Source organism: Nuphar pumila, chromosome 7, assembly GCF_984573655.1.
Source record: "Nuphar pumila chromosome 7, dmNupPumi1.hap1.1, whole genome shotgun sequence".
NCBI classification, from domain to species: Eukaryota; Viridiplantae; Streptophyta; class Magnoliopsida; order Nymphaeales; family Nymphaeaceae; genus Nuphar; species Nuphar pumila.
In genome coordinates this window covers 41,568,469-41,591,570 of record NC_143255.1, presented here as the reverse complement: position 1 = coordinate 41,591,570, position 23,102 = coordinate 41,568,469, and the positions used below count along the sequence as shown (strand labels likewise).

Sequence of the window (23,102 nt, the reverse complement as noted above, 5' to 3'; positions counted from 1 at the left end):
GACATGGCATTTTATAATGCAAAAGAGTTAATGAGGCAATGCGGAGACAATATAAAAAAATACAAGATAAATGTGAGAAGACAAAGACAATGAGTGATTCTTGTGCAATTAATATATCATTTTTAAGCCATCAAAAAGATGTTAAAAAAAAGTGGATGTAGGAGGTATATGAAGAAGAACGATACAAGCATCATTCAATACATATGGAAGGGAAGAGATGAATAGAAAAGTAGGGAGGTATTTTTATTCTAGTTTACTTCCATTTAATGCAGCTAAAAACCTTATCGAAAGGATTTAATTATTTCACTGGCAAATTGTAACTTGAGTGGCTATGTACCTCCAAACTCAGAAAAACTACGAATGACAATTCTGAAAAGAAGTGTATTCTCCTGTTACGGGTGTCATTAATGGCACTGTGTGTAATTTACCTTCTTGTAATAAGGGTACTTTTGTACCCTAGTCTTATATTTTGTATGTTATTATAAATGAGATCATACAGCAGCCGACCCTAAGCATTGGGGTTATCGTTTTTTTCATTTTCTGCTATCTCTCTCTCTCTCTCTTTCCCTGTCTCTCAGCTCTCACGAGTGGATTAAAATCTAACATGGTATCAGAGCTAAGCTGGAATCGATCCAAAAAGGTACGTCTGAAAGATCCCTTTCTCCTCGATATTTTTTTTTCTCCTAAGACAAGAAAAATACTTTTGTTTTCCCCAATCTCGTCTGCACCTCTTTTCTGGTTTACTCAAGTTCGACCAGATCACCTCTTTTCTGGTTTCCCCAATCTCGTCTTTGCCCACTTTCCCCAATCTTGTCTGCACTTGTTTTCCATCTCCTGATATTGATCAGATCTGATCATTTCTTCTCCTTCTTGTCCGAGTTACCCAGTTGAATATCTCTTCATTCTGTCTTTCATATATTTTGCTAGTTGTCTTTGATCACAGTGTGACCTAATCACGCAATCGGGTTTTATTTTGATTCAGCTACACTGCTTTTCATTTCACAGTGTGAATTCATATTCACGTTTTTTTTTAGTGTGACTTTCATATCCAATATTCAATCACTTATGAAAATCAGAAATCTGACAGATTTTTAATTTCTGCTTCAAATTCAGCCACTGTCGTCGGCCATTGATCTGAATTAGTTTCTGCTAAAAAAAAGAGTTACAAAAACTGTAGACAGACTGTGCTAAACACATTCTTAATACTGTAAACCATGGATTCATTTCCTAGTCAGTCGGTTCTTTCTTCAAGTTTCCTCAGTCAACTCATGTCTGAAAAATTAAACAATGGTAACTTCTTGACTTGGAAGAGACAAATCATACCTTTTATTAGGAGTCAGGATCTTTCTGGACAACTGGATGGATCTATTTCAGTTCCTCCTGAATTCATATCACAAGAAGAAAGGGACAATAAAGGGGAACCTACTACAGTATATGTTAGAAATCCTGAATTTGTGGCTTGGATGAAAAGAGACCAAGCGCTTGTTGCTTATATCACATCTACAGTCACAAGAGGTACTTGTAGCAATTCCAGATGACTGTACTGCCATGCAACTTTGGGAGAGACTTATTCAGACATACTCATAGGTTTCTCAGGCCATGATTACGTTTCTTAAAAGAGAATTTCAAATGTTAAGAAAGAATTCCATGACCATCATGGAATACTTGAACAAAATGAAGGTTATCACAGATCAACTTGCAGTTGTTGGAAGTACAGTAACTGATAAAGATTTGGTACAACAAACTCTCAGTGGATTGGGACACGACTATCATATGATTGTTACTTCATTGTTATGTTTACCTGAGCTCCCAAACTTTGAAGATCTGCGTGCAAAATTGTTACAATATGAGATGAACCTAAAGGGGTTTTCTGAAGAATCATCTATGCATACTGGGACACAAGAAGTTCTTGCTACAGGGGTTACTTATGCACGAGGACGAGGAAGCTATGATATCAAGGGAAAAGGAGGACAAGGAAGAAATGGTCAAGGAGGTCGTGGATTATTACTTACACCCAACACATATACCAACTCACAAAGACAGATGCCAATCCCTACATGCTTTCTATGTAATAAAAGGGGACATATCAAAGCTAATTGTTGGTTCAATCCTTTAAATAAAGGAAAATCAACCCAAACTGAAGCAAAAAGAAACACAGATAGTACAAGGACCAATGGAGAAGTAAATGAGTTATTGTTGTCAGCTTTAGCAGAATTGAATCTGAAACAAAATGAGCAAGGTACTTGGTACGTGGACTCTGGCGCGGCGACTCACGTTACTGGTGATGCAGGTAAGCTCCTAAAACTTGTTCCTTACATTGGTAAAAGCAGTATAGTTACTGGAGATGGATCACACCACTCTGTCTCTCATATTGGAAACTCCATTATGCCCCTGTCCGAATCTTCTATCAATCTTTCAAAAGTTCTTTATGTTCCTGAAATCAAGAAAAACATCGTTTCAGTTTCTAAACTTGTTGATGATATCAAAGCCTCAGTTGAATTTACTCCCTCTTCTGTTCTTGTCAAGGAACTATGCACGAAGGAGACGTTCGCTAGAGGAAAACGACAAGGCAATATGTATGTCTTTCAAGAAGATCCTTCAGCACATATTCGCTCTGCAGATCCAAACTTGAAGCTCCAATCATCGTTGCCTTCTGAAAATTCTACTTGTGTCTTCAGTGTCTCTGAAATCAATAAGCCAAATCTTTGGCATGGTCGTCTAGGTCATTGCAGTAGTAGTTTTATTGAAAAGCTTGTTTCAAATAACCTCATTCCCAAGTCAAGTTTAAGAATAAATGTTGATGACAACAAATGTCCTAGTTGTCTCTTATGTAAGAGTCATGTCTTACCGTTTCATTCTATTAATAAAAGAGCTTCAAGACCTTTTGAGACTATTTGTTCTGATGTTTGGGGGCCTGCTCCAGTTGCTTCCATATCTGGAACTAGATATTACCTTTTGTTTGTTGACAGTTATTCTCGTTATTCTTGGATATTTTTCATGAAATACAAATCTGAGACCTTCAAGTTGTTCTGAAACTTCCATTCCTTTGTCAAAAACCAATTTTCTGAAAACATCCTTAGTTTCTAATGTGACGGAGGAGGTGAATTTTCTTTCATTGATTTTACTAACTTTCTCCAAAGTAACGGGATAAGAAAAAAGGTGTCTTGCCCACACACACCTCAGCAGAATGGGATTGCAGAAAGAAAGCATCGCCATATTGTTGAGAGTGCGATGAGCATGATGCATGACAGCAATCTCCCGATCACTTTATGGACAAAGGCTTTTCATTCTGCAGTTTATGTGATAAATCGTTTGCCCATGACTATTTTGGAAAACAAGTCTCCTTATTTGTGTCTTTTTGGTGTATATCCCAACTATCATGATTTGCATGTGTTTGGTTGTTTATGTTATGTTCATGTTGATAGTTCAATGAGACATAAGTTTCAGGACAAGGCTCTGAAGTGCAGGTTTGTGGGTTATGCCGATGACTATAAAGGGTACAGGTGCTATGATCCGGTGAGCAAGCGCATCAAAATATCAAGAAATGTCATCTTCGATGAATTGAATTTTGATTGTCGATATACTAGTTCCTCAGAATCAAAACCTGAAGTTGAGGCTTATCATCCTTGGTTGAATTATGAACTTCTCTCCGGAACTAGTGAGGTTTGCTCGAACTGTACTCAAAAGAATAAGGAATCTATGTCTGCTGATGAAGTGGTTGCTCATGAAAATACAGACCCAACTTCGAATCCACAAAGGTATAAAGGTCTTGTCTACGCTCGACGAGAAAGAGAGTCGCCCACCATAGTTAATTCAGACATGGACACATCCTCTACATCCAACATCGCTGATAATAGAAGATCCACACGTACTCGTCATCCAATTGAAAGATGGGTCAATTATGAAAATTTCTCATTAGATTTTCAACTCTTTCTAACAGCCTTGAATAAAGAAGATGAACCCACCACGTTCTCTCAAGCATCAAATTCTAGAAGATGGATTGAAGCAATGAATGAGGAGATGGAAGCTCTACATGAATGTGGTACGTGGGATGTCATATCAAGACCACCTGACAGAAATGTTGTTGGTTCGAAATGGGTGTACAAAATAAAGTATAAACCAGATGGGTCTATAGAGTGATACAAGGCGAGACTTGTAGCCAAAGGTTTTACACAGGAGCAAGGACAGGACTATGATGAAACTTTTAGTCCAGTGGTGAAGATGGGAACAATCATGATTATACTTTCTTTAGCTATTGAACATCAATGGACTATTAGTCAACTTGATGTGAAGAATGCCTTTCTTCATGGAAATTTGAGAGAAGAAGTATACATGGAACAACCCACTGGCTACGCAGAAGGCGATCCTACAAAATATGTATGCAGACTAAAAAAGGCGATATATGGATTGAAGTAGGCATCTCGATCTTGGTTCGACAGTTTCTCTGTTGAGATTCAAAAATATGGTTTTAAGAAATCTCTTCTTGACCACTCCTTATTTATCTTTAAGAACCAAGACACAATTACTCTATTGTTGATATATGTAGATGATATCATCATCACTGGTAATTCCAATGAGCACATTAAAGAAGTGAAACATCTCTTGAATCAAAGGTTCAAAATGAAGGACCTTGGCAAGCTACGATACTTTCTTGGAGTTGAAGTCGACAGTACTTCTGAAGAGATGACTCTCACCCAACATAAGTATACCATTGATGTTCTAAATAAAGCGGGTATGAAAGACTGCAAGCCCTTGGGCACTCTAGTGTCCTTCATCAAAAGCTTAGGTCTCAAGATGGGGATCCATTTGATAATCCCACACAGTATCGTAGCATAGTAGGTATGTTACAATATCTCACCTTTACTCGTCCAGATATAGTCTACTCGGTGAATCAAGTTTCTCAGTTTATGCATGCACCATGTGAAGGACATATGGAAGCAATTAAACGGATACTTCGATACCTAAAGGGAACTGTTGGGGATGGCCTCATATATCAGAGAAAGACAAATGGGCAAAATGCACATGAGATCACTGTTTATTCTGATGCGGACTGGGCAGGAGATCCAGATGAACGCAGATCGGTATCCGGCTATTGTGTGTTTGTTGGGATGAATTTAAGTTCTTGCAGTAGTAAGAAACAAAAGGTTGTTGCCAGATCCAGTACAGAAGCTGAATATAGGTCAATGGCAGCCGCCACTGCTGAAGCTACTTGGATTAGACATTTACTCACAGAAGTAGGGGAATCGATCTCTCGATCACTTCTTTTGTGTGACAACTAGAGTGCCATTAGTATGTCTTTTAATCCAATCCATCACAGTCGTGCCAAACATATTGAAATAGATCAGCATTTTGTGAGACAAAAGGTAGAAGAGAAAGAGATTGAGCCTGAATTTGTACGAACCACAGATCAGGTGGCGGATATATTTACAAAAGGATTGACGAAAGACAGATTTTGGATGTTAAAAGGCAAGTTGTTCATGGTCCAAGATCATGCACAACTTGAGGGAGGGTGAAAAGAAGTGTATTCTCCTGTTACGGGTCACGGGTCTGGAGATCCAGACCCGTGATCATTAACGTGTCATTAATGGCACTGTGTGTAATTTACCTTCTTGTAATAAGGGTACTTTTGTACCCTAGTCTTATATTTTGTATGTTATTATAAATGAGTTCATACAGCAGCCGACCCTAAGCATTGGGGTTATCGGTTTTTTCATTTTTTGCTATCTCTCTCTCTCTCTCTTTCTCTGTCTCTCAGCTCTCACGAGTGGATTAAAATCTAACAAATTCTTGCAAAAGAGAGGGTAAATGTTAAGAGATTGTTAGAGATTAAGAAATTTTCCTGAAAACAAAATAGAGTTTTCATTGTTTCTAATAGGTAGACAGATATTCAAAAGCGTCCACTAATAAATTTTATTGTTTTTTTGCTTAGTGACCCAGTATTCATAAAAGCAGTTGATGCATCTAGGCAATATAAAAATGTAGAGTATTTGAAGGGGTTGTTTATATAAGTAATAAAAGAAATGGATGGTCAAAAAGTCGTGCAAATCATCATAAACAACGCTCAAGTTTGTAAAAGTACAACATTGAGTTTGGAGAGTGAGTATCCTCATATTTTTTGAACTCCCTGTGTAGCACACAACTTGAAAATGGCACTAAAGAGCATCTGCAACTCAAAAAAAAAATCACCAACATATAGTCTGTGTTAATGGATTGAGGAATTAGAAAAAAAATGTCGAAAGCATTAGGAATTTTGTTGTCAACTACCATCATATTAATGTTATATTCAATAGGAATTTTGATATGAAATTGTTGAAGATTGTTAAAATATGTTTTGCGTCCATCATTATGATGGTGAAAAGAATTAAGGAAGTCAATAATGCTTTGGTTAACATGGTAACTGATGAGAATTAGACATTCTATCGTATTGATGATGTCAAGGCTCAAGAAAATTATGAAATTCATTATTAATGATGAGTTTTTGGATAGTCATATACTTTATTGAGTTTACGCAACCTATTTAGAAAATGCTGAGAGAAGTTGACAAGGATAAGCTCATGCTTCACAAAGTTTATGAAATGTGTGATAATATGATTGAAAAAAATGCAAGTTGTATTTTTCAAGCACGAGGAAAAAAATCCTACAGTGGATGATTCAGAATTTTTTAATCATATACAGTCAATTTTAGTCAGAAGATGGGATAAGAGCAACACTCATTTGCATTGCATGGCACATTCTCTTAATCCTAAATATTATGTAAAGAAGTGAGAGGAAGGTGGCATTGGTCGTGTCCCTCTAAATTTAGACCCAAAGCTATCAAGGCATAGAAATATGTGTATGGCAAGACTTTATCGAGAATCACATTCTAAATCAAGCAACATAAGAGTTTTAAAAATTTTCATCTTTGAGATTATATCGATAGGCATTAATAACGAGAGAGGAGAATATAGATCCTATCAGATGTTGGTCAACATATAGATCAGAAACACATCTTCTCCAACATCTTGCATTGAGATTGCTATCATAGTCAGCTAGTCCATCTTGTTGTGAAAGAAATTGAAGCACATATGCTCAAATCCACAACATGAAGAAAAACAAACTCACTAACAAGCATGTAGAGGATTTAGTCTTTGTTCATTTCAATCTTCGATTACTTTCGTGAACTAATAAGGAATAAAGGTACTAATTGTTCTCTTAGTTATTTGACTATTTCTTAGTTTTTTTATTTAAATATGCAAGTACTTAACATTTTGAAATTATAATTATAATATAGGCAAGGATCATCTAAATTTTGGGATGTAAACCCAGAGAAGTGTGACTTAGAGGGAGAGCATAATTTCAACATTATAAACATGAACTTATCTGAGCCTACTCTTCCTTCTTATTATGAATTTGATGATGAAGCAGAAAATTCTAGCAAGGTTGGGGCCAAGAATATAAATTAGGGTGAGCACAAATGCACAGTGAAAAGAAAAAACAACTTCTAATAAAGTATAATAATATGTTTAAAAAAATAAATAAATAGTTATGCTCAAGCATACCTTTTACAATTGACCTCGTCACTAATTGATAAAGAAACAAAACCCTTAATATTTTAACTAAAAGCAAACATTCATAATTGATTATTCATGGATTCGTGCCTAATGGTAATTGAAAAAAAACATTAAAAAACCCTAAAACTATTGAACGTTAAATCCTAACAAACATCATTCATATATAGGCTAATTGGAAAAAGAACATAAAATTCTAACTAAAATCAAGCAGGTGGAATCATGTTTCATGTTAATTAAAAACATATAGAAATACCTAATTAAATATTTATCTTATTTAAAAACAAAATAAAAATCTAATGCTAACCCGAAAAAACAAAAAAAAAACTAAAACCTAATTAAATATTCATACTATTTAAAAAACTAAATAAAAAACCTCAATCCTAACAAATATCATTTATATATAAGCTAATTGAAACAACAACAAAAACACTAAAATTCTAACTAAAATCAAGCATGTTGAATCATGTCTAATGTCGATTGAGATAAAAAAACACAAAAATACCTAATGCAATATTCATCTCATATTGATTGAAAAAGAACAAAGAAATACCTAATCAAATATTCATCTCATTTAAAAAACCTAAATAAAAAAAAACTAAATGCTAGTTGGGAAAAAACAAAGCACAAAAATCCCTAAAACTAACTAAATATCCATACTATTTAGGAATAAAGTAAATCAAAAGCCTAAATGCTAAGCCCTAACAAACATCCTTCATAATTTCATATATATATATATATATATATATATATATGTGTGTGTGTGTGTGTGTGTGTGTGTGTGTGTGCGCGCGCTAATTGAAAAAACAAAACAAAACCCTTAAAATTGTAAGTTTCTAACTAAAATCAAGCATGTAGAATCATGTTTAATGTTGATTGAAAAGAAAAAAACACAAAAATAAACATCCATTTCATTTGACAAACCAAAATAAAAAATTAAATGCTAATTAAAAAATCACAGGAAACCCTAACCCTAAAGAAAGCACAAGAAGAAGAAGAAGCAGGTATGCTGCCGTGCTGGAGAGGCTGGAGGACAGTGAATGTCGGACGGCCGGATGCAGGGCGTAGGAGGCACGCCTGAGGCCCTGACCCGGCCTAAGCAAATTTTAAGAGAGAGAGGACCTGCAGGGGTGGAGCGTGTGCTGGAGGCCACCGACGGACAGTGGTCCAGCTGATGGTGGTGGCATTTCGAGGAAAGTGAGAGAGGTGGGATCAAGGTCAAGCCATTGGAGAGAGAGAGAGAGAGATGTGGGGTCAGAGTCGAGGCCTGGTGGTGCTCACCCTAATGTGGGGCACAGGGCACCTCTCTAATGCACATTCTGGGTCAGGGTGAGCACTGCACACCCTGATCTGATACCCTATTGGGGAATTTTTTGGGCCAGGGTGGGCACGTGCCCACCCTGGCCCTAATGTAGCTCCGCCCCTGGCTACTAGCAAGACTGAAGTAATTAAATTGCAAGACACCATAATTAAGAACATATAATCATGATATGCAGTTACATAATAACATAATTTTCACTTGATGAATTCTGTGCCTATAAATGAATAGAAGAGAAAGAATAACAAAGTGTAAAAAGTAAAAACTACATTTATTTGAAGTATTGAACATGGTGCAAACACATAGTGCAATTTTTTTATCTTAGAATTTATTCCAATGGTGAAGAAATCAAAATATTCCAGTGAGAGGTATGGTGCTTATGGAAAATGCAATTCATAAACATGGTGAAAACCCACACACTACAATTTTGTTATTCTACAGTCCTTTCTATTGCCGAAAAAGGAGCAGAGCATCCCAGTGAGAGGTATAACCTTTTCTATGCATTTATGAAGAGCACGGAGTTGATCTAGATTTGGTTCATCCTCTGTTATAATAGTTCCAGTATTATAAGAACCACCCGGTAATGGAGGGCCAACAATCAACCTCCAAGTCCTTGCTAGAAATCGATGGACACCTTCAATACCACTAGTGCTCCATTTCTTTTCATCTCTAGGATAGTAAAATATCAAATGCAATACATGACAATCAGTAAAAGAAACATCTCAGAAGAATGCAGGCTAAAAATAATTAGAAATTTGTATACTTGCACCCAGAAATGTTTACCTTAAGGGTCCCATGAACATTTCGTATAGTCGTAAAGAATCTGCCCCATATTCATCAATAACATCATCTGGATTAATGACATTACCCCTACTTTTACTCATTTTGTGTGCCTTCGCAGTCAAACGTATATTTGGGTCATCTTTCAGCACATAAAATTCACCAGATTTCATAACCTACAAGCGCATTATGAATATCAGTCCAGAACATGGTAAAACAAACTACCCTCTATGTCACATGGGTGCGGGTATGGGTGCGACACGGGTGCGGAGCAAATTCAAAAATTTTGGACACGGGGACACGGCTATATATATAACAATAATAAGATTGTAAATTGGACACGGGGACCCCGATACTATCTTGGATCCGGGTCGGGTCCGGATCCAAACCTGACCTTAGTCCAAATTAATTTTCAGAAATAGACAAAAATAGATTCGGTCAAAGTTGACCGAGTCCAAAATGTGGACGGACTCGGCCTCAGTGCATTGACCGAGTCCGGCACTTGGTTGACTGTGTCCGAAGCCGCACCCGTGTCGGGGCGTGTCGATGCGGGTGCATCGACCTTTTAGCCGAGTCCGTGTGATTTAGACTACCCTTGAAACTTGGTTCCAACAGTGGGTCAAAAAAATTAAAATCATATCCAAGGATAACTTGCCTCTTCAACTGGAATTCTTTCTTGCTGATGGTGAACATCACCCTTGACACACTCAGCAGATACAAGCCTTCCTTCTAAGTCTCTCATGGCTGTATATTCAACCTAATACTTTAGCTGTTAGAAACGTATAGCAAGACAATATATGAGCTTGGTATATTCAAGATGCAAAACTTACTTCTCCAAGGATCAGTCCCTGGTTTATAAGACACTGGAAAGGCTCCTTTGTGGAAACAACACCAATATCATAGAGGACCTGAAGTTATAGATATAAAACAGTGGAAAAGAGCAATTAGAAATTAAGAAATTAAAGAATCAAATATTTCTAGTAAAATGAAATTAAAGATACACGTGCGCACAATGGTAGGGTGTTCATAAAATGTGAAGGTCATATCTAGATAAAGGAAAGTGGTGACTAACATCAGACTATCATTAAGCGTTTGCTCAATAATATCAAATGAGTCCAATCAAAAACAATGTCAACACATGTCCTTGCAAGCAACAGCCAACAACAGAGCCTAATCATTGCAGATATTAAGCAAGATGATTTGAACATTTTTTTTTCTTTATATCCTCTGTCATACTTTTCCTTTAGTCATTAAACCAGAGAGCAAGAGGACCATAAGAATATGATCTACCAGAACATGGCATGGTAAAACAAGGTACCATAAATTGCCATAGTGAAAATTGTTTGACCATGAAAAAAATAGAAAAACTGAAAGAAAAACATCCAAGAAACAGAAGAGAGCAGAAAAGAATGAAAACGACAGATGAGATTTTGTGAGAGCCTAATCACATGATAATGGAAATGTTGGTTATAAAAGTTACATGAATACCATCAATGCAACAAGTATCAAGCATCCTCCATGTGAAAAGTATCACAATGGCCTACCACAAAAAGAGAAAAAAGACACTTCTATATATGTAGAGCAATGATTTTTTTCCACAAAAAGAAAAATCTTCTGATTCAACGAAACAGTTAGATGTGTAAACATTATATGGACAAGTTCCCTATCAGCTGTTCAAGGTTAGGTGCATCTGGAAATGATAGGAAAACGAGAACACCACAGATAAAATAAACAAGTAGGAAACACAAACCTTATGCCAAAACCTAGCATAAAGCAAATGGAGAACAGAATGTTCTGCACCACCGACATAAACATCTACTGGGCTCCAATACCTACATTTAAAAAATCCATGAGTGATTTAAAAACGAACAGATACAACATTAAAATCTTCCCATGATAATCACAATGGTTAGTAGAATACGCAAACACACATTATTGAATAAGCAAGAAACTTGATCACCAGAAACGAGCAGAAGTACAAGAGAAATAAATAAATATGGGAAACAAAATCACCTTTCTTTCGACTTATTAACCAATTCATTTTTGTTTTCAGGATCCATAAATCTTAGATAGTACCTATAAAAATATCAAAAAATAAGAAACAAAAAAATAGTAGCACAAGAATTCTGGATTTTAATCTAAAACTTATCTCATTAAGTTTGTTAATCAACACTTAACACTGTTTCAGGAAATAAAATGGGTTAAGCATCTAAGGATCTTTTTAATTAAAGAAGACGTGAGCAAGGGTATGATTTAGCTTCATCTTTCAATGAAGCACCAAATCATAACGTGTGAACAAGAACACTTCACCAGACTGATGTTTTTAAGCAAAAAACCTTATTCAATCAAACAATTTTTTACAATATATACCAGCAAGAACCAGCCCATTGGGGCATTGTGCTTGTTTCCCGTGTTGCCGGACTTCCAGTCACAGGGTTAACAGTTTTAACCTGAAATTGACAAATAACCAAAGAAGTTCAAATAGCAGAAACATAGATAAGCTGAGGTTTACAGCATGCAGTTGATCCAAGTCAGATAAACTGAGGCTCACAGCATGCAATTGGCCCACCATCAATAATGGCTAGTTCCTACATGAGTAATTAATTTCTGCTGTACATAATAAGGAATTAATTTCTGAGATATCAAGCATATCATGCATCAAGCAAATATTTTTAACAAAATGATAGCTGAAACATAAGTTTCTCATATACCATCCATTGAGCACAGCTGCATAAACAAAAATGGACTCACTCAGAGAAAAGCACTGTATCTGCCATATATCAAATGAACAGATGAACTGATGATTATAGGAAACCTTTACGGTGCTTTTGATTGCTCGGATCTGAATCTCAGATTTGAGATCCAGCTATCAGAGATACATGTATCTCTAGTGTTGTTTACCTCTGTCCTTTGGTGTCGGTCACATGCCAGCTTCAATACACAGATTTTCATGTCTAGTATTCAATGCACCCTAAAACTTGGGAAAACCAGATTTATATATGAAACAGAGTTTCTGCCAACACCAAGAAAAGTGTGCATCCCTTTACCTGAATGGAAAAGGTAAAATCTGGAAATGTGCACTCTGTTGCCTAAATGAAAAAAGTAAAATCTGGAGAAACTATAGAAACTAGGCTCACAATGAACCTTATACAACAAATCATAAATTACAAACAAAGTGAGAAATTAGGCAATATGCAGAAAATTGGATAAAAGTGCCATAAAAACAGGCACAATATCAAGAACAAGATTAAGTAAGCTTAATGAAATGAAAAATATTTTCCCCTCACTGGCACCAAAATCATAGAACGTGATATGGAAAATGGTGAATGAAGAATTCCACCTAATGCAGTTAGACGCTCTGAGGCTGGCCAACTGCTTTGCGCTCAACAAACTAGGTTTATTAAAAAAACAAAGAGAAAAAAGTGGAATTCAAGCCCAAAAAAACTATACCAAACAATGTTGTAATTAGTGTATCGGAACCCATATCGCATGATCCTGAGATACGGATGCATCGTACCATATCGTAAGATATGGGAAAAACTTGAATAAAAATCTGAAAAATTACAAAAAACAGAGAAAAATCTCAAAAAAAAAATCAGAAAAAATTTTATAGAATGCAATAGAAAAAAACACATGAATATATGCATTATGAATAATTAAACACAAACATGCACTAAAACATTCGATATGATATTGATAACACTCCTAACAAACATTTAACAAAAGTCACAACTCAAAAGCATGAATGTTTGATATCAAAGTTATATATTACACAACAAAACAAAAGAAGAAGCATCCTAATCTATATACAAATTATGGATCTTCTTCTTAGTTGTCTTCTTCTCCTCTTGTAAGCATTGGGTTTTTCACCCTTCTCTTCCTTTCTTCAATAAATCCAACTTATGACTTTAGGTCATTTTCTACTTTTGAGAGTTTTGTGTGTGCACTTTTAGTGTTTGTGTTCTTGGCTCTTGAGGTCACTCTTAAAGAGTGTTTTTTACTCCATTGGTGCTTCCGCCTCTTTTCATTACATGGTATCAAAGCTCGGTTGGTGATTGGGCTTCTCTTTATTATCTTGGAGCGTGTGCCTCTCAAATTTTAAGAAGAAAGGAAGGATTTGGTACCGATGGAACGTGATTCTAAAGTGGAGTTTTCTTTTAAAATAAATGGGTCCAACTATCTCATGTGGGCCTCCGCGATGGAAAATCATCTAAGAGGTAAGAAACTTTGGGGTTTTGTTATGGGAACTACTCCCGAACCCTCTCTTGTTCTCACTAAAATCGAAAATGAGGTTGAAAAAGCTTTAGATGGCGATGAGCGCATCAAAGCTATCAATGACCATCAATCCAAAGTTGAGGATTGGGAAAGTAACCATGCCAAAATTTTGGCATGGTTTATGAACAATGTTGACCTTAAAAATTGTGCTAATATTGCCAAATTTAGAAGGGCCAATGAGGCATGGTTTTTCCTTAAGGGTATGTATACCCAAAAGGATCTTGCTCGACAATTTTTTTGTCAAAAAAAAATCCGTTCCACCAAACAAATGGATATGAGTGTCCGGGACTATTTTAGCTCTCTAACCCCTCTTTGGGATGAACTTGCTCTTCTTGAGCCTAAATGGGTGGCTCCGGAAGATATTGAATTAAGAAGGAAACAAATTGAAAAGGATCACTTATTTCAATTTCTTCATGGTCTTCGCCCGGAATTTGAACAAGTTAGGGCATCTCTTCTCCATAGAAGCAAAGCCCTACCTATTGAAGACGCCATCGCTGAAATATGCCAAGAGGAAACTCGACTTGGCTTAAGCATTAAGAATGACGAAGTTTTGGCCGTTACTAGGCCCGGATCAAATGTTAAAGCCTATAAACCTCCTCACTTTAACAAAAATAGTAATGGGCCTAGAAAGGGAATAATATGCCATTATTGTAATGAACCGGGGACACATTAGACCGGTTTGTCCCAAACTTAAAAGAAAAGTAGCCGCAGTTGGAGAAAATTCTCCAAAGAAGGAAGAAGAAAGTGCCAAAGAGGGAGATATCAAAGAAACTCTTAATCATATCTCCGAAGTTCTCCAACATCTTCTCAAGACTTTTTCCTCAACAACCGGAGCCGCCATCGCCTATTCTTCATCACCTCCAGGTATGTGGATACTAGACTCCAGTGCTTCTTTTCATATGACATCTCATAAAAACTCTCTTTCAAATGTTTTTTCCGAACCCATATCCTCTTATGTTTCAACGGCCGATGGAACATAATTGAAAACTGAAAGTATTGGAACGCTTGATTTTAAAAATTCTCAAAAATTTTCGTTCATAAAGTAAGAATCGTTCCAAAAATTAATTTAAATCTTTTTTCTGTTTCTCAAATCACCGATCATGGATGTCAAGTCTTTTTCGCACCTAAAGATTGCACTGTGCAGGATCTCCAGTCAGGGAAGTTGATTGGGCAAGGCCATAGAAGGGGTGATTTCTATTTTATGGACTTTTTGACTCTTCCATCTAAGCCATCTTGCAATCTTGTAAAAGACAAAAGTATTGGAATTTGGCATGAGAGACTTGGTCATCCAAATTTTATAAAAATGTCTTTTTTCCGTTTTTGAACAATACTTGTAAAGACAATCACATGACTTGTAAAGATTGCATTTTTGGGAAATCTAAAGCTACTTCATTTCCTCAAAGAAGTTACTTTACCACTCGGCCATTTGAACTTGTCCATTCCGATGTGTGGGGACCTTCCCCTATTTTGTCTAAAGGAGGATTTTCGTATTATATGGTCTTTATTGATGACTTCACTCGATTCACGTGGATTTACTTCCTAAGTCGCAAATCCGAAGTTTTCTCCTTCTTTAAAGAATTTCATGCAATGGTTAAAAATCATTTTTTGGGAAATCTATCTATTCTTAGGTCTGATTCGAGAGGCGAATATATGTCCAATGATTTTCAAAGCTATTTAAAAGAAAATGGAATTTGTTATCAACGTTCTTGTCCCAACACTCCGCAACAAAATGGTCTTGCGGAAAGAAAGCATAGACACATAATAGAAACTACAAGAACGTTATTAATTTCAAAAAATATCCCAAAATCCTTTTGGGCCGAAGCGGTTCTAACCTCAACGTATCTTATCAATAGAACCCCTTCATCCTCTTTGAAAAATCTTTCTCCATTTGAAAAACTTTACAATATCTCCCGATTATAAAAGACTAAGGATTTTTTGATGTAAATGTTTTGTTCTAACTCACAAAAATGATAAACTTTCTCCTAGGGCTATTGAATGTATTTTCTTAGGATATGGCGAAAAACAAAAAGGTTATCGATGTTTTGACATACTTAAAAACAAACTTTATATCTCAAAAGATGTCACATTCCTAGAAGAAGAAAATGGTTTTTTGCACCAACCAAATGAAAATATTGATTATTCCTTTTTATTTGACTTGATGCCTCAAGAAAACATAATAGATGATCATATTGATCCTAGTGAACCTCTTATTGAAGATCATTTTGAGCATCCAAATGATGATCAAAACTTAGAAGAAAATGTTTCAAGACAAATACAAGTCTACTCTAGAAGGAATGAAAAAAATCCTCCTTGTGCCCTTGAAAAATTCTCTCAAAGTGAGTCGATCGAAGAGACCTCTCAAAGAAAATCAAATCGGATTTCCAAAATACCCAATAGATTTGTTTCTTATGATTCTTTTTCTCCTAACTTTCGAGCATGCCTACTTGCTCTTCACTCCTTTCATGAACCATCTCATTACAATGATGCTAAACAATATGCTCATTGGAATGAAGCTATGGAACTAGAACTTAATGCTCTTAAAAGGGCGCAAACTTGGGAAATCATTGATCCTCCCAATGGCAAGAAACCCATTGGATGTAGATGGGTTTTTAAAGTAAAAACTAAGAGTGATGGTTCATTGGAAAGATATAAGGCTAGGTTGGTAGCCAAAGGATATGCCCAAGAGTATGGGGTAGATTATGATGAAACTTTTCCCCAGTTGCTCGAATGACTAGTGTTCGAGCTCTTATTGTTATAGCCTCTGTTAAAAAATGGCCAATCTTTCAACTTGATGTCAAAAATGCCTTTTTGAATGGTAATTTAAATGAAGAAGTTTATATGGAACCGCCTCCAGGTATGAATTTAAATGAAAAAAAATTGAAATTAAAAAAGACTTTATATGGACTTAAGCAAGCTCCTAAAACTTGGTATGATAGGTTTAGTAATGTATTAATCAATTTAGGATTTTCTCCTTGCTATACTGACACTGCTCTTTTTGTTAAAAAAACAGGTGACTCCATTATTATGCTTCTGTTGTATGTTGATGATATGATCATCACTGGGAATGACAAAAAGGGAGTAAATGATGTAAAGTCTATGTTAAAAAAACTTTTGATATGTCTGATCTTGGATATTTGAGATATTTTTTAGGAATTGAAGTGGCTTATTCCGCGCGAGGATGCATCCTATCTAAAATGAAATTAGTTGCAGAAATTTGTACCAAATCAAGAATATTTGATGAAAAGAAAGTTTAGACTCCCGAAGTTATTAATGCGAAACTGAGACTTGAAGATGGTGTTTTCTTGAGGATCCAACCCCCTACCGTCAATTAATCGGATCTCTCACCTATCTATCCATCACACGTCCAGATATAGCTCATGCGGTTCATGCAGCAAGTCAGTTTCAGCATGCACCTACTTCTGTTCATATGGCGGCCGTAATGAGAATTGTGCGATACATCAAAAATACTATATTCAAGGGACTCTTCTTATCCTCTTCCTCATCTCTTGACTTAACTGCTTCTACTGATGTTGACTGGAGAGGAAATCCCAATGATCGTATCTCAATAACGGGTCTTTGTATTTTTTTTAGGTGAATCTCTCATTTCGTGGAGATGCAAGAAGCAGCAGAAGGTTTCACTGTCATCCACTGAAGCTGAATATCGGGTCATGGCAATGACAACTATGGAAATCGTATGGCTCAGTAGTCTCCTTGGTGACATGGGCGTCCCCATTTTCACTCCCACCAAGCTCTGTTGTGATAACAAAAGTGCGATATACATTGCCAGCAATCACACTTTTCATGAGCGGACCAAGCATATCGAAATGGATTGTCATTATGTTCAAGACGAATATCTCAAAGGGACTATCTCATTACCATATGTTACTTCAGAGTATCAACTAGCTGACTTCTTCACCAAGGCGCTCCCAACTCCACGATTTATGTTTCTTCTTAGCAAACTTTCGGTCTTCTTCCCGTAAAGTTTGAGGGGGCGTGTTAAAATATGTATATATATACATATACTTATATATATATATACACACATTCGTATATATAAGTATATATATACATATATGTATATATATACAGTTTCCCTTTTATTGAAATACCCGATAGGGGTATTCTTGTAAAACCACAATGTAATTTTTTCTTTTTACTTTTTTCTTTTTCTCTTTTTTCTTTTTCCTTTTTTTCTTTTTTTATTTTCTCCTTTTTGTAAGACCACAAGGGCCCCACACTTGTAGTCGTTGGGGCCCCAACGGTCAGATTTATGACCGTTGGTGTAACGCCCCAAAAATCCAGGACTTGTAACTTTTCAGAATAGTTTAGAAAGCTTTGAAATCATACAATAATCAGAGTTTAAATAATTCGTTTGTTGAAACCAAGAAGAAGCTTACTAAACAGTTTTATTAACTCACGGTTTAATAAAAGAGAAATTTTGAAACACACTTTATACCAAATTTACCAACATGTCCTCAGGAGCGAAACGTCAGGGAAAGAGCTCTATCTTGATCTCATCACGTCATCGTGCCATCGCAGACTGTATTACCTATCCATTACCTACCCATAAAATGGGTCAGTTTCGCTAAAAACTGGTAGGTGCACAGACATGACAATATTGAACATAATTAAGCAGAATAATTTAATGTCAGGTAGACAGGCAATTATATAGCAATTTAATTTCAACAGATTCAGAGAGCAACTATCATGAGCACAATGCTAAAATTATTACAAGCATTTTACTGGCACAAGTAGGCTAACTATTACAAGCAAAGCACTGCACAAGAAAGTTAACTAGCAAAATACAATGCTTCGTCAACCACACACACAATTCCATAAGTATTGAACCTGTTGTAGCCTATAACTTCTATATGGGCATAACTCAACAAATTGTGTGATCAGATTATGTTTCGATATTAACTGGCCAAGCGGGTACGCACAAGGCACGACTCTAGAAACAGCCTAGACTGATCGGGGGTTTATTATGCTATGTATTTTATGATAACCCGGATAGCTGACTGAGTCCGCACCTAAGGGGACGGTCGGTGACCAAGAGAGAAATCCCCGAAGCAGCATAAACAATGGATGCATCCCAAACATGGAGAGTTACCACCTAGGATACTTATGGTAGTCTCATTCCCCTAACTCCGATGACTGGGGAAGCCGAGTCTTTTGCTCGTAACTACCATTAATGGCCTGTTCATCGAAGTTTTGTACATTCCTGTCCTCTCTCCTGACAGGAGTCAGCGATTCGAATGAGTACATCAGGGGTAGTTAACTGAAGACCCATTCTACATACTCTGGTCTTTCGACCCACTCGAGTATCTTGCCGGTGAAGGCGAAAACATCACTTATTTAGGTGATCACAACATTTTGTTATTTGCGCTCATCGAGGTTGCCACAACCTACTCATCCAATCATCGCAACGTAAGAAGACGTACTTGTCAAAAAGTACGGTCGTACATGTCATAAGTATGACTACGATGAAAGGGATATGGTTCCACAAAGGAAACCCCAACAGATATTATCTGCAAAAGAATGAATACAACACAGCCTAGCAAGATAAGTCTTGAATTCACTTCAACGACATTTTTCATATGATGCAAGGTCATCTCGGATCTCTCGTCTGATCAACAAAGTACTTAACATGTTGTGCATGTCTAAAAGTACGCTATACTGAACCAGGGAGGTGTGTGGGCTTCTCAAAAGGAACACCCAACTTCATAACAATCCAAAGAATAAAGGAGTACTCATTTGACACGATTTATCCTTAAAAGTCATAATGCCACATTAAGTCATTCACGCAAGGCACAACACTATCAAACTCGCATCCAAAATTTATCTTAGTATCGACATGTGACACTAGATTGATAAATAAAGAATGGGTCTTTCAACAGAACCCGAACCCCACTCATTCATATGCTCATGCCCCTGATCGGGGTTATTCAAAATGAGCCGCAACTTGAATCAAGGTTATAAAACATTTCTCCCAAGTGTGTGGACTTGGGAGGGGCCAAATGTGACTTCGCAATCCTGCAAGACTTAATCATACTTTGCAAAAGTTGTGCATTATGAAGAGCACCAAGTTCGCAGAAGGAAACTCGTTTTTAGAGAACTGAAATGCACAAGCACAACTTCTAGTGTTTTGAAAACAAGTGAAAATCAGGATGGGCACAAGACTACATTTATGTAGGTACATATTTACCATAAGTGTCAACATATGCAGGTTATAACATGACGACAAACAACGCTCGGCTTGCGATGCCGCACCTCGAGCAAAACGCACATAAGTAACACACGAGGTACCAAAACCATACCTTGGCCACTTAGATAGACAAACACATAAGGTCATAAGTAATACACGAGACACGAAGTTTTGTGTGTGCACTTTTAGTGTTTGTGTTCTTGGCTCTTGAGGTCACTCTTAAAGAGTGCTTTTTACTCCATTGGTGCTTCCGCCTCTTTTCATTACAAGACAATGCTATGTAGAGTCAAAACATTTGTAGCAAACCTTGTCAATGTTGTGCATTTTAACTCGACTCTCTTGGTAAACCTCTTCGTCAAGTTTAGGATGACCGAATGATTATAAATGAATTTTGTTACTTTCTTGCACATTTCAATGCATTCAAAAATGCCCTTCATCTCACCAACATCTTCCAGCATTAGATTAATGCAATGTCCTGCATATGAACACCACACAAAGCATTTATCATTAATCCAACAACTTTGAAATTTGCTACATTATTAGTAATGAATTGGACCACATTTTCAGGTCTAACATCCTCTATCACATTTTTAAAAATCACAAATTCATTTGTGGTCTTGAGTCTATCGGACATATCAATGGATTTCAAAAACATGACACCTTTAGGACAAGAAACTAAAAAATTTACCAAATTTCGTTGTCGCCTGTTCGTCCATCTATACGCCATGATGGTACAACCCATAGTCTTCCAAGACTCTCTGAACTCACTATGTCATTGTTTCACTCTACAACAACTTGCTTAAGATCCTGCCCCTCAATGCATGATAGGAGGGCATCTTGTAACCATCTCTTATATTGGTTGTTGCATCAGTCATAGCCTGAAAATGATGAGTTTGCAGAGTTGAAGGGTGTGCAAATCTCATATAAAAAAGTCCAACTGCTAGATTTGCTTGCTCAATCATTTGCTTGGAGGCCATGACAAAACATATATCTGATTGGGCTCCAAGATTTGTCCTAGGTAGGAAATAGGTACCAATCTCACACCTTGGACTTGTAAATCGCATCCCTCCTCGCCTCTACCTATTACTACCACCACGAGTTGGTGCACGCCCAGTACCACTGCTGCTTGTCCCCACCTCCACCACATTTCCCTTCTGCTGCCATAAAATATCCAACTCCTCGATGGTGGTGATCACACTGTCAATTGCTTCCCCATATGCCTCAGGTGGCACTTTTGTCTTCCCAGGGTTGGGACATATTGTAGCCCCCAATTTTTGCCGCCTCTTCTTGTTTTTCATTCTCTTCCTCAAAGATTTCTTTAATATCTCATGCATCTGCCATTTCGCAGCATATGGCATATTTTTAGAATTGCATGTTGTCATATTATGCCTTGTGCCAACAAATGATGCTTCATCTTAGAAATGCCTTTGTGAATTTGCGTCTTACAATAGTTGCACTGGTTCATCCTATTTCTTTCATAAACCGGTGTACAATGATCCCATGTTGGGTCCCTTGATGTAGCCATGCTCCAAATATATTGAATCAAACCCTCTAGGGTTCGGATTTGAGGGTTAGAAGCAACAAAATATGTTTGATAAAAATAGGCAGATTTAAGGTAAATCGTGTAATAACCACAATTTTTCCATTAAAATTTTTAATATTTTAGGCGTAATATGGGTGGATTTGGGCACGGATCCAAGTTTTGGATCCAGAACCCATACCTAAGTGATACCTCTTATACATATAAACCTATTAAATATAAATATACGTAAATAGAAAATAAATAAAATATATATATATCATTAGGTAGGGTTTTGGATCCAACTATGGATACACATTTTTAAACAAGACCCAGATCCAACACGTTGTTGGATCCCGAGTGCGGGTCGCAGGTTTCGGACCCGAACCCGGGTCTCGTGATGAGTAGCGATAAAGAAGGGGTTAGGGTTCTGAAAGAACCCTAACACGATTTTGGCAAAGGGGGGGGGGGGGGCGTGAAGCCGCCAAAGGAAAAAAAAACAGGTTCGCCCTCCTTCCTTTTCAGATGGAGGGGGAAGGGGTCGCTCCTCTTCAAAAAGGGGGCTCTCGCCCCTCGTCGGCCCTCTGCATCTCCCTCAACCTCGCATCTCGCTGCACCGCTCCCGCTCGGTCTTCACCTCCCCCTCGACTCCTCTCTACCCTTCGGATCGATCTCCAAGCTCCGGTCTGCAGCTCGAAACCTTGCCGGAGACGCCGACCTTCCCTCGTGGTTGCCGCAACCTCTTTGCCGGAAAATGGTAGGATCATTGTACCTATTCTTTCGGGTATGTCATGATGCTCGGTTGTGTGTGGGAGTCCACAAAATAAAATAAAAAAGGGGGTTTATGATTTTCCATTAGAAGGTTTCGGTATGCTGTTTCAAAAAGGGGGTTCCTGATTTCTGATAAGGGGATGATTTTCGGATGTCTAATAAGGGGATTTTCGGACCTTTGTTAAAAGGCTTATACTAATAAAAAACCCAAACTCCTGATTTGGGGGTTTTACGAATTTCTGATAGGGGCAAATGCCCTGCGTTCGTGAAAACCGTGATCTCCCTGTTTTATTTCCCTGAGTTGTTGTTATCTATGCCCGACAGAATACTTGTCTCTAAAATCTCCATTTCTGGCTCGATTCTTTTCCTTTTCGTATATTAACTATGAGAATGGTACATCAGGCTGCGGTTTCACCTAATTAACTTCATGTTGTTATATGTGGAACCAACCCAACTCTGGGTGGCTGGATCCGATAAGTGAAAATCTATATTCATTTCTTTATTTAAAAAAATATATATATAAATAAATAGGGTAGCCACGCCCTTAGCATGATAAGTTTGAATGTCCATTTTTATTTTGTTAAATCGTTGCAAATTTTTTGGTTATGTGTAACTGAATTAACAGGTAGGAAATTTTAAATTTTTACATCAGTATATGATATGTAATATGCAGCCTGTCTGAGTTGT

At 37.0% G+C, this 23,102-nt stretch overlaps 1 protein-coding gene across 5 annotated transcripts in view; it reads right to left on the bottom strand.

The window, feature by feature from the left end:
* EMB2369 (tRNA synthetase class I (I, L, M and V) family protein) overlaps positions 1-23,102 on the bottom strand; it is an 87,823-nt gene that overhangs the window by 18,893 nt on the left and 45,828 nt on the right. For all 5 annotated transcript variants that reach the window (XM_090014284.1, XM_090014281.1, XM_090014282.1 and 2 more), the window contains 7 exons: positions 12,016-12,095; positions 11,659-11,721; positions 11,396-11,477; positions 10,476-10,553; positions 10,301-10,402; positions 9,649-9,821; positions 9,357-9,534 (listed from right to left, as the gene is read on the bottom strand). In XM_090014284.1, the coding sequence (XP_089870410.1) occupies positions 9,357-9,534; positions 9,649-9,821; positions 10,301-10,402; positions 10,476-10,553; positions 11,396-11,477; positions 11,659-11,721; positions 12,016-12,095 (756 nt within the window). The remainder of the gene's footprint in view (positions 1-9,356; positions 9,535-9,648; positions 9,822-10,300; positions 10,403-10,475; positions 10,554-11,395; positions 11,478-11,658; positions 11,722-12,015; positions 12,096-23,102) is intronic.